The 12,094-nt window shown below is 35.0% G+C and overlaps 1 protein-coding gene across 3 annotated transcripts in view; it reads left to right on the forward strand.

Annotated features, from left to right (window-relative positions):
- Positions 1 to 12,094, forward strand: part of LOC141402635 (lachesin-like) — a 422,330-nt gene that overhangs the window by 363,931 nt on the left and 46,305 nt on the right. For 2 of the 3 annotated variants that reach the window (XM_073984311.1, XM_073984313.1), the window contains exons 2-3: positions 6,850 to 7,040; positions 7,115 to 8,254. In XM_073984311.1, the coding sequence (XP_073840412.1) occupies positions 8,137 to 8,254 (118 nt within the window). In that variant the 5' untranslated portion in view covers positions 6,850 to 7,040; positions 7,115 to 8,136. Of the gene's footprint in view, positions 1 to 6,849; positions 8,255 to 12,094 lie in introns of all 3 variants that reach the window. The other variant, XM_073984312.1, reaches the window with a different exon arrangement.

A 12,094-nucleotide genomic window follows, 5' to 3' on the forward strand; every position in this document is an offset into this window, starting at 1 on the left:
AACGACGCTTAAAATCCATTTTATTTCGACGCTTAAAATCCATTTCGATCCAAACAAGCTTATGCGTTTTTGATCGACTGTTAACAAATGCGGCACCCATCTTGCAGAAAGCTTTTTCATCTGTAGTTCTTCATGCAAAATTAAATGGACTCGATCATTTGAGATGCCCACGCACTTTTATTCGTCGATCATTTAATACCATATCATGCACTTTGGCTACAATTTCTGTTGTTGTTGCTGTTTTTGGACGTCCACTACGTGGTTCATCTTCAATGCTTGTACGACCACGTTTAAATTCAGCAACCCAATTTTTTACTGTTGCATATGAAGGAGCACTTTCACCTAACACATTCACCATATCATTATGAATTTCTTGTCCCGATAAACCTTTTTTATGTAAATATTTAATGACAGCACGCATTTCTAATTTTTCCATTGTAAAAAAATTGCGGATGCATCTTTTTTGAACACCTTTTTCTATATGAAGGAGTTGCCAGATCGAAACAAAATTTAACATGTGTTCATAACAGAGATGGAAGTTTCCAAAACACTTAACTTTTTTCTGTTTATACCGCGCTTTTTGTGATAGGCTAAGAAGTATCCGAACTGCCATCGTATATTGCGGTACCACCAGATTTAAGATATTTTGAAGTTTTTATCAACATTTTCTGCTCGAATTGGATGTGGTCTAACACCTTCTCCATCAAACAAACAACAAAACAAAATCCTTTTCCTCCAAAAAATTATATTTTATACATATTTTGCGCTTCAATCCCTTGTTAAAATAATGTGTTAGTAGGGGGTTTTGTAATGAGTATCTTTGCTAGGCATGGTTACTTTTGATGTAATAAAAATCGGTTAAGATAATGTAAATGAACATCCATCCAGTTTCATGTCTATATATACAGTATAATCTCGATAATCCGTAAATCATATGTTTCGGCGGTGTCCGGATTAGCAGGTAGCAAAAAACATATGATTTTGTACGTTTAAATCATTAATAACGGACTTTAACTAGATAATAACCTGTCATAGAAAGTAAACGAATTCATATTATGCAAATATAGCGGGTTGTGACCACTTTAAGACCGGGTGCAGCTTCCCTGGCTACCAAATGTACTTCTTATATTCCTCCAGCGTAATTTAGGTGATATTTGTTGAGAATTTTTGTCATCTAAAACTTCTGTACAACAGGTGTATATTTATTCATATTTTTTACGGATATAAACATCGGAGCCCGTGTACATTACGGTTATAACCAAAAACAAATACCACCCCTGTCCATGTGGGAAAATTGTGCTGATAACGAACACGCGTTCTTTAAGGCGATTCAGTGCGATTTCTAAACCCCTTTAGATATTTTTTCTGAGGGCTAATGAATTAATTAATTTACAGGAAAGGAACACGCAACATCAAAGTTTCAGGGAACTAGGCTACCCAACACTAGCTTTTATATACTGTTGATTTGATTATCGTAGCCAGGAATTAATAATTGAAGGATGGGAAAATCGGTTGACAGATTCGGATAGTTAACTACATATTGACTGCATAACAGTGGCTATGAGTTAACAGTGGCTATCTAGAAAGTCGAGCTTTGGACCGAAAACTTAATTTTTCGTATGTATACATCAATTGCTATTGCTGAGAATAAAAACGTCTATGAAATAAATAATAATCTAATGCTCAAGATAGGAAAAAACAAGTAAGCAAAGACTATAGTCGGACGGGGCCGACGACGTGATACCCTGCACCCCTACCCCTGGAAATTGGCTTTCAGCAAATCAAAATTCATTTATGGAAAATGTCTTATTTTAAGAAATAACTTTGTGGATCACATCAAGCCTAAATAATAATATAATAATTGTTCAGCAAACATCCCATAAGGGACGAAGGAGACTTCTCTCATATCAATGAGTACACCCCGATTCATTTTTCCTGATATGGGAACCTACAGTTTATCGCCGAGTCCAAACGGCCTGCCCAAAGCCACCACCTGTAGAGATGTTTTGCATGATTGAAATACTCAGAAAATGTCGCTAACGTTACTGAGGGATATTTTCCTACCGTTTGAAGTTACATGGCCGGGGAATCGATCAACACACAGTGGATGCGCGCATAGGAAAAAACATTTAAATATTTGGTCTGTTCCTTTACTTTTGGAAATAGTAAAACCGGCAAAAGTAGTGAAAGTTTCAAACTACTCCCATATGAATTGTATGGTGTCTAATGTAAAGGAACGCTTTTCGTGTAAAAAGTGGCAAAACTTGAAGATTCTTGCACGTAAAGGAACAGGGCTATTATGTGTTATAAACAGACCAAAATTCACTGTTCTAACAATATTATGACAATTTATAACGGTATTTTTTGATGGGAGCTTCATAAAAACATGTGTTCGTTCTTAAAAATAGCGCGTTGCAAACAGAACAAATAGAGTGCTTTACAAATAAAATAAAAAAAAACAAGTAAGCCAAGGATATAGTCGGACGGGGCCGACCATGTGATACCCTACACCTTTACCACTGGGCATAGCTTTTCACAAATCAAAATTTCATTATGGAACAAATAAACTTATTGTAAGAAATAACTTTGTGGATTCTGGTACCGTATCACACCAAGCTTAAATAATAATATAATAATTGTTTCACAAACATCTCAGAAGGGTTAAGGGAGACTTCTCTCAATGAGTGAGTGTACCCCGACTCATATTCGCTCAACGATATGGGACCCACAGCTTATCTACGAGTCTACATTGCCGGCATATGCCAAAAAAAAATAAAATATACACCAAAAATATATGTTGTATTTTTTATACAAAAGTAATGGTCCATTTCACCCGCTAAATAATATCAGATCATCATCCAAAATTGTAAGCATCTTCTTCTACCTAAACTTTTACCTCGAGCAAAATTTCGTGATTATTGAGCAATAATTGCGAACTCTAGCGTAACACTACAAACAAATAACTGGGTATATTAGGCTGTAACTCTGTTATTTTGTCATGTACACCAACACAATTGAAATCAATAGAAAGGTCAAGCGTTCCTCTTCTAAGTACAGCTTACTTGCCCGGAATGTCTCTTCCAAGAAAAAGATATAAGCTGTATATTCAAAATTTTCACAATTTTCACACAAAAGTTGTGGTCAATTTAACCCTCTAAATATTATGTGATCGTCATATTAAATTTAAAGCTTCTTCCTTGGCATATACTCTTACCTTATTTAAAATTTCGAGGCGATGGGACTATTTTTGCGACCTACAGAGAAGCTACAAAACCGGATAAAAATTGTGTTTTTGGTCCATTTCACCCGCTAAATATTTTACGATCATCACCAAGTAAACTAGCGATCTGATGTGAAACCGACCTCCATACCAAATTTCGTGACGATCGGTCCATAATTGCGGACTGGAGTTTGATTACAATTTATAATGGACAGACGGACACACATCTCAAAATCGCTTTATCTCGTCGAGATATGAATATTGGTATACCACATTGGGGGTCTCCGACGAATATTTCTCGGTGTTACATGATTTTTTTCCAAAACAAACTTATAATATACTTTCCACATAGTGGTGTAGGGTATAATAAGTGAAATCAAATATATATAACGATTTCTTAAATGGAGGTTGTTATTTACGATATGAGCTTATTTTCTATATCATTTCATCCCTGTATAGTGGTCATTGTGTATTAATAATAACATCCAACAAAATATGCTAAAATATGCATTTTTTTTGTTTTTTGACTATCTTCCCTTAAGCTTTAACTAGTATCGCTGGCTGTCTTCGCCGCAGCATTAGCATTTTTTTTCCAGATCTAGGTGCCAAGATTTTAAAAATGTATAAATTAGCTGCGGATGAACGTGGTGTAACCAATGTTGTGACCTAACCTCTAAATGAAGAAAAAAGACCGAAATCTGTAAAAAAACGCTACACCTACAACTTTTGGTGCTGCCTTTTTCGTAATACATATTTCACCAAATCTTAGGAGATGCTACTCATCGGTACCTCCCCCATTAAAGTTAAAAAATATTCAATAACTTGTAACTAGCGATATCTCATAAAAGAAGCAAGCGATTTGGTTCAAATTTGGGATCTTTGCCCAGATTTAGTTAAAGTTCGATAATGTGTCGTATCGGTTCACTTCATAGGGTACCTACCTCACAAAGGTTCAACATTTGTGTGTAAGTGCAGTTTAAGGCCTGTTACTTTACTGAAGGCACTCCTTGTGATTCTGTTTACAGCGTTATCATGCTTTTCGTGGGTAAGTCGATACTTCCAGATATAATGGGTTTAAATTGCACGGTGATCGACTGAAATGACTGGGGGGCACACAATTTAGTAAAAACAAAATCAAATCGCACATGCTAACGGTATATCTCTGCTGGCAAAGCCGACGGATCATTTTTTACTTGTTTGACATTGATTTTTAATACAATATTAAGTGGCATTATTAATTGATATGTATGTATATAGAAGGTTTTAGGATACTTAAGCATGCCCGATCATGCTCAACACTTGTGACGATTCTTATGTAGTGTAAATACACAGCCCATAAAGTTTTAAGATGATACACCAATGTTTACTATTTTTGTCTCACTGTCATAAAGAAATGCATCCACTGTGCGACGGTGGCAAGATACCTCTTAGTAATGATGACGACATTTCCTGAGTATTTCAGCCATGAAAAACTTCTCTACAAGTGGTGTCTTAGGGCACGCCGAAATGGCAGATTTTTACAGTGGATAGGGTAATTAATTTTCTTAATAAAAAGTTAAAATTTTTAGTTACTACCCTTCTGCTGAACAGGTGCGATATGTATAAAAAATCCAATTGGACAATTAATACGCCTGGGATCCACGTAATTCGCAATAATGTACAAACTGGGAATTTCTCTGCATGAGAGGAAAATGTGGTTCTTTACAGAAAACCCACTTTATATTAGTAGGCCCGTTATCTACCAAACTCATTATTGCAATTTGTATCAGTGGAAAAGTCAGTCGTTCTTTTTTCATATGTATGCTACTTTGGCGGTATATGCCCTCCAGAAATTAAAATATGGACTAAATATAAAATGTTTGTATTTTTTATACAAAAGTAATGATCCATTTCACCCGCTAAATAATATCAGATCATCAACCAAAATTGTAGGCATATTCTTCGACCTAAAGTCTTACTTCGTGCAAAATTTCGTGGCTATTGAGTTATAATTGCGACCACTAGCGTTTTTATTATTACACTACAAACAAATATTTGGATATATAAGGTTGTAACTCTGTTATCTTATCATGTACACCAACACAATTGCCATCAATGGAAAGGTCAAAAGTTTGTCTTCCAAGTATAACTTGCTTACCCGGAATATGTCTTCCAAGAATAAAGATATAAGCTGTATATTAAAATAATTAAAATTTTTTTCACAATTTTCACACAAAAGTTGTGGTTTATTTAACCCTCTATATATTATCTGATCATCATCTCAAATTGCAAGCTTCATCTTCGTCATATACCTTTACCTTGTTTAAAATTTCGCATTGATCGGACTATTATTGCGACCTACAGAGCCGCTACAGAAGTAGATAAAAATTAAGTTTTTGATTCATTTCACCCGCTAAATATTTCAAGATCATCACCAATAAAAATAGGGATCTATTCTGGTCTGAACCCGAACTCCATACAAAATTTCGCGACGATAGGTCCATAATTGTGGCCTGGAGTTTGATTACAATTTTTAATGGACAGACGGACACACATCTCAAAATCGCTTTATCTCCTCGAGATATGAAGATTGGTATACCACATTGTAGGGTATAAATATTGGTATCCGTATAACCGAGGTAAGGAAAATATATGAGGTGCGGATTAAAGAGACTACAATGTAAAATATTCTAGTGTCCGGATTACCGCGATGTCCGTATTAAGGAGTGTCCGGATTATCGAGACTATACTGTACATTTTTCCACTTTATATAATGTCAAAAGCCGTAAATTATAGCTGAAACATATTATGAAGACAATAAAAAATACCTCAATCCAATTTGGCACATTTCGACTCTAATATGACCATGGGCACTAGTCAATATTTATGGGGACAATATATAATTTTGGCAGTTTCAATTTTCGCGTAATGATACTTATAAAAGTTGTTTTAGGGCTTATTTATGACCAATTAAACATATTTTATTGAGAACTGAAAATTTAAAAAATGCATATTAAACAAAACAGCAGTTAGACTTTATACTTATGTCCCTGAAATATCCATGGAGAAATGTTTCTTGCAATTAAAATTAAAAAAAAAAAAATACTGTGTTACCGACTTCCTGTGTCATAACCTTTATCACATCAATGTCACATTTATTCCATGAATTTGTTTTTTTGCGAAAACATAGTGCCCACAGTTTTATTTTCACAAAAAGTTTACTGAACTGCAAAGTTTTCTGTTGAAATTAAGCAGAAAAGGGTAGTTTATCTGTTAAGACACAATGTTATATCCATAAACATATACATATGTATTCATTCATATTAATACAGTACAAAGTATCATTTACACACCAACAAGCTTTATACATACATATATGTATGTATGTGAATACACAAATCCATGATAATTTTTCATATCAGATTTTCATGTCATGACAAAACAATGGAAAATACTATGAAATTGAAAAATAATACCTTCGTATAGTCAGCTCCACTTCAAATGTCAAAAGTAGTGAACATTTTTTTCCATTAAATATGTATTTTCTTTTAGATAATGCTGTACATTTTAAATTATGAACATGTCTCATTTTTGCACACGTTTTCCCCTTTTTGACTACTTCTCCTTCTTCTTTTTTCGTTTACAAACAGATTTAACATGGCAAAGTTCACAACATATGGAAGGTATTCGAGCGGCAAATGTGATATATGAAAGTTGAAAACCCTCTGTAAAACTGCAAGTGTTGCCTTAACAGCATGTCAGCACATAAGCCATGTCAGGCAAAACTACTGTGTATGTATTGCAGCAGCAGCAACAACAATACTGAAAAGTGAATCCAGGAGTATGTCATAAATGAAAAATCATTCAGAGAAAAACTCAAGTAAAACTTTTTCTTTTTTTATTAAAAAAAATCAGCAACTGATGCAGGTGAATGCAAAAGTACAACTACTATCCATTGCCAGTGAATATGAAGTATGTGCGCTCCTGATGCGTCCCGATACTGGCAGTATTTTGTGTAAATAATGAATGAAAAAAACACCAACACCAGCAAGGAGTAGCAACAGCAGGAAGTTGTGTCGCATGCACAATCATAAATCATTTGGAAAATTGATGCTGAAACAGCAGCACCAACATCAACAATAAACTTCCATTTACGCTCTTGTTCTACCCGAGCACGCATTGTATGTAGCAGGTGTATGTTTGTGGCAACATCCGAAATTGTGGCACAACAATGATGTCCAACAATAAGAATCACAAAAACATCAACCCAAGAACAACAGAAATAAATGCAAGGCAAAAAGGAAGCATATAAATGGAATATTTAAATTTTACATAAACATTTGGTAGATTCGGTAGCCAAGAGAGTTCATTTGCCAGGACAATATATCGACGAGCGACAATCAACCACAACTGCCGCACCGACCTAGATTTGTTATGCACTTGTCAACGCCTGCTTCATCAATGACATTCCACACTGATTCCCTGATGGTTGTCAATTGCAACGCATCTCAATCATTTTACTTCCACAACGAACGGACGAAACTTCAACAAAACCAACCAAAACAACAGCAGCAACAATAATAAATAAATAAATACATCTGCAAACTGGAACCATAGTCCTGTGAGATTTCAATGCAGTTTCAGTACAACGAAAATAATTTCGTACTCAAAAAGAGAGAAGAAGAAGAACAAGTGTTTAAACAACACATCCACTTCATTTAGTTTGGTTTGGTTAAAAATTCCAATTTCGTTTGCTCTCGTAACAGAAAAACAACTACATTTTGTAACTAAAGGAAACAAATTAAATCAAATATTCATCCCACCCACCGCTACCGATACAACTTTAAGTTGAAAAGGAAAAAGAAGAAATAGAACTGAATTGAACTTGGGGAAAGCTAGAATAAGTGCAGCAGCGATAATAAAAAACACACTACAACATGATATTCCTAATGACTGTAATTAAAGTGCTTCTCATCGCACTGAATATATTTCCAAGTCGGTTTACAAATCGGAAGGTGATGTTCTTAATATACCTAACAAATCTCGTTACACATGGTGAGTAATAATTTCAATTGTTTTTAATTCTTTCGTTAATTACTTAATTTTATAAAAATTGAAACAAAACAAGTAAAAAAGTATCAGTCGGCTTTGCCGACAGAGATATACCCTCAGCCTGTGTATTTTGAAACAATTTTTTCCCAAAAAACGTATGTATTTAGGGGGCTTTAAAAATGTTGGGCGTTTGAACCGACAAAAATGTTGATTAGGAATAAAGATCAAAAGTTTTGCTGAGGAGATACTAAAAGGAATGGATCGACATTGACCATTATGGAAGTGGATCTCCAGCCACTACATATGGTGCTATAGGGGGTTTTTACACCCTTCGGGCTGCTTTCTCAAGAAGTATGGACTTGTCCCTGAAAAAACACTTTTACCATCGTAATTGAGGCAGCGAATGCAAGTTGCTTCAACAAAAATCAAAGTGATTCGACATCAGGTTTTAAAGTGAATTTATCGAAACCGGATGGAGTGGACAAATATAGTCCATATTTGAACCTGAAATATATCTGTAGTGCGATTCGACATCGTTAGTTAACGAAAATATTCGGTTGAGTTAACAAATGTGCTATTCTGTAACTTTATGTTACCGATTGTATAAATCGGTAGCACATACCGACGAATATCGATAGAAAGACAAATTGTCAAAATTATATTTTAATATTTATTATCTATCTTATCTTCGAACTTAAACTATGTTTGGACAAAAATAATACTATGGCCAAATTTTGGACCGAATCGGCAGATCTGCTGTAGAGCTATCTTGCGCTCCAACCTCCTCACACGGTGTCATAAGGGTTTTTTGCAACTTTCATGCTATTTTCTCAGGAAGTATGGACTTGCCGCTAATGAAACTTGTACCGTCGAATTGGGGGCACTGAATACAAGCTCCTGAAACAAAAATCAAAGCGATTCGAGAGCAGGACCTAAACTGAACTTTTCCCAAATTTTGTGTGGGAGGTACCTGAAGGAGTCTACATATTGAAACCTTATCTAAGTCTGGTACAAATTTCACGATGTGGAAAGTATTGACCAAATCGGTTACTCCCTTCAAGAGTTATCGGACGGACATTGCTCACTCGACTCCAAATTGTCTGAAACACATTTCGTCCAAACATACTTGGGGTCTAAAACCATTATTTCGATGAGGCACATTTTGCCGGTATGAAAGTGTATATACCCTCGTTAGCATAAATGCTGAGGGTATAAAAAGCGAACTTTTTGAGTTCCCCATTTAAAAAATAAAAAATAAAAAAATGTTAATGGTTATGGATTTTTGGTACATAGACTAACAGCAAAATCGTCATTCCAAATCTGTTTTTGTAAATAACCTTGAAAGTTGCGCGCAAAAGATATGACAATTTTAATTTGAAGGTTTAGAAAAAATTCTATAAAATCGCGGATTGATATAATAAGTTGTTATATGTCAGTACCGTTAACTGAAATCGTTCTCTTCGTGATTATGCAAAAATAATCCCGAAATATCTAAACTGATTCGCCAAAAATAAAATTTATGAAAATAAAATTTATTTTCAAAAATATTTTGTGAAATAGTTACGCGCGTCGGCAAGGTTGAAGCTATATAATCATGTTGTTTGCTAAAATTAAATGACATTTTAAGGAAAATCAAGTAAGATAGGGCTATAGTCGGACGGGGCCGACCATGCGATACCATACACCACTTCCCCAGGGAACTTGTTTTCCACAAAATTAATTTTATATGACTGCGATATATTTAAATACTAGTATATAATTTCAATACTAGTATATCATTGCAATTTGCATCAAATTAAATTCTGGGAATAATTTTACTCGCTAAATAATATGATCCGATCATTATCCGAAATTATTGGCATCTTCCTTGAACAAAACTCTTACCTCGTGCATAAATTTGTCAGAATTTAACTATTACTGCGACCTTTAGCGTGAATGTAATAACACTGCACACAATTAAAACTGTGGGATTCTTTTATATAATAGGGTGTAACACCGTTATCTGAACACGTACATCAACACAATTGACATCAACGGAAAGGTTAAAAGATCCTCTTCCAAATGTCCAAACGTTGTCCTTCAGGATATAATACAATTTTTACACAAACCTTTTGATCAGTTTAACCCCCTAAATATTATCTGATCAACATGTTAAATTGCAAGCTTCTTCTTCGTCGTAAACCCAAACCTTACTTAAAATTTCGCGCCGATCAGACAATTATTGCAAATTTGTAGAATCGGATGAAAATATGGTTCTCTACACAAAACCCATTATATAAGAGGCAGTAGGTCCGTTATGCAGCAGACACATTATTTGCAATTTGCATCAGGAGAAAGGTCATTAGTTCTTTTTCCATATGTAGGCTACTTTGCCAGTATATACCCTCCAGGAATTAAAATATGGACCAAAGTTATGGTCCATTTCACCAGCTAAATAATATCAGATCATTATCCAAAATTGCAGGCATCTTCTTCGACCTAAACAATTACCTCGTGCAACATTTCGTGACTATTGAGCTATCATTGCGACCTCTAGCGCGTTTATGATTATACTACAAACAAATAACTGTATATATTAGGCTGCAACTCTGTTATCTAATCATGTACACCACACAATTGGCATCAATATAAAGGTCAAGAGTTCATTTTCCAAACATAGCTAACTTGCCCGGAATGTGTCGTCCAGGATTAAAGATATAAACTGTATATAAAAATGTTCACAATATTCACACAAAAGTTTTGAAGGCTCTTGATCTTATCTGATCAGCATTTAAAATTGCAAGCTTCTTCTTTGTAATGCACTCTTACCTTATTTAAAATTTCGAGGCGATCGGACTATTATAGCAACATACAGGGCAGTTACAAATTCCTTAAAAAATTTTGTTTTTGGTTCATTTCACCCGCTAAATATTTCACGATCATCGCCAATAACAATATGTGTCTATTCTGGTCTGAACTCGACCTCCATGCTAAATTTCGTGACGATCAGTCCATAATTGCGGCCTGGAGTTTGATTACAATTTATAATGGACAGACGGACGGACTTAACTAAATTCTCGCGGGTTCCCACGAAAATCGTTGTAAAAATTTAACCTAAAAAATATCACTATTCTTCTGACGTAGTTAAAGTTGCAATTTGAAAAATATGATACATTGGAAGCTAAATGTCTGAAGTTTATTCTCTAACATTCTCTTCGACCATTAAACTGTGTATTGCGTTCTAAAGGCCATAATTGGACAAAAACAAACAAAAAAAGTGTTTACTTCAACACATTTTCCCCTAGTTTTATGCTCTCTAACGTATGTATGTATGTACGAGTATATACATTTTCATACGCAAAATGTGCCCCATCGAAATAAAGGTTCGGACGAAATCCGTTTCTGAAAATTTTGAGTCGATGTAGCAATGCCCGTCTGTTTTACTGGCTGGAGCGCAGGATTACTCTCGAACGAATTAACCGATTTGGCTCAAAATTTGGCTCTCGGAATATTTTGTCCAAATTTAGTTTAAGTTCGAAGATGTGCCATATCGGCCCACTATCTCGATTAACTCCACCACAAAAGTTAAATTTTTTTCGCAATAATTATGCGCACGTTAAACCTCGAAGGGATTTGGTCCATACTTACCAGACATAGATAAAGTTCGAATATGGACTCTATCGGTTCACTCCTTCGGGTACCTCCCACACAAAATTTCGGATAATTGCAGTTTAAGACCTCCTCTCGAATCGTTTTGATTTTTGTTGTACCAACTTGTTTTTGCTGCCCCCATTAACACGGTGCAAGTTTTTTCAGCGGAAAGTCCATAATTCCCGAGAAAATGGCCTGAAAACTGTAAAAAAA

This window comes from Musca autumnalis, unplaced genomic scaffold (assembly GCF_047663935.1).
Source record: "Musca autumnalis isolate F117 unplaced genomic scaffold, ASM4766393v1 scaffold_4, whole genome shotgun sequence".
Classification (NCBI taxonomy): domain Eukaryota; kingdom Metazoa; phylum Arthropoda; class Insecta; order Diptera; family Muscidae; genus Musca; species Musca autumnalis.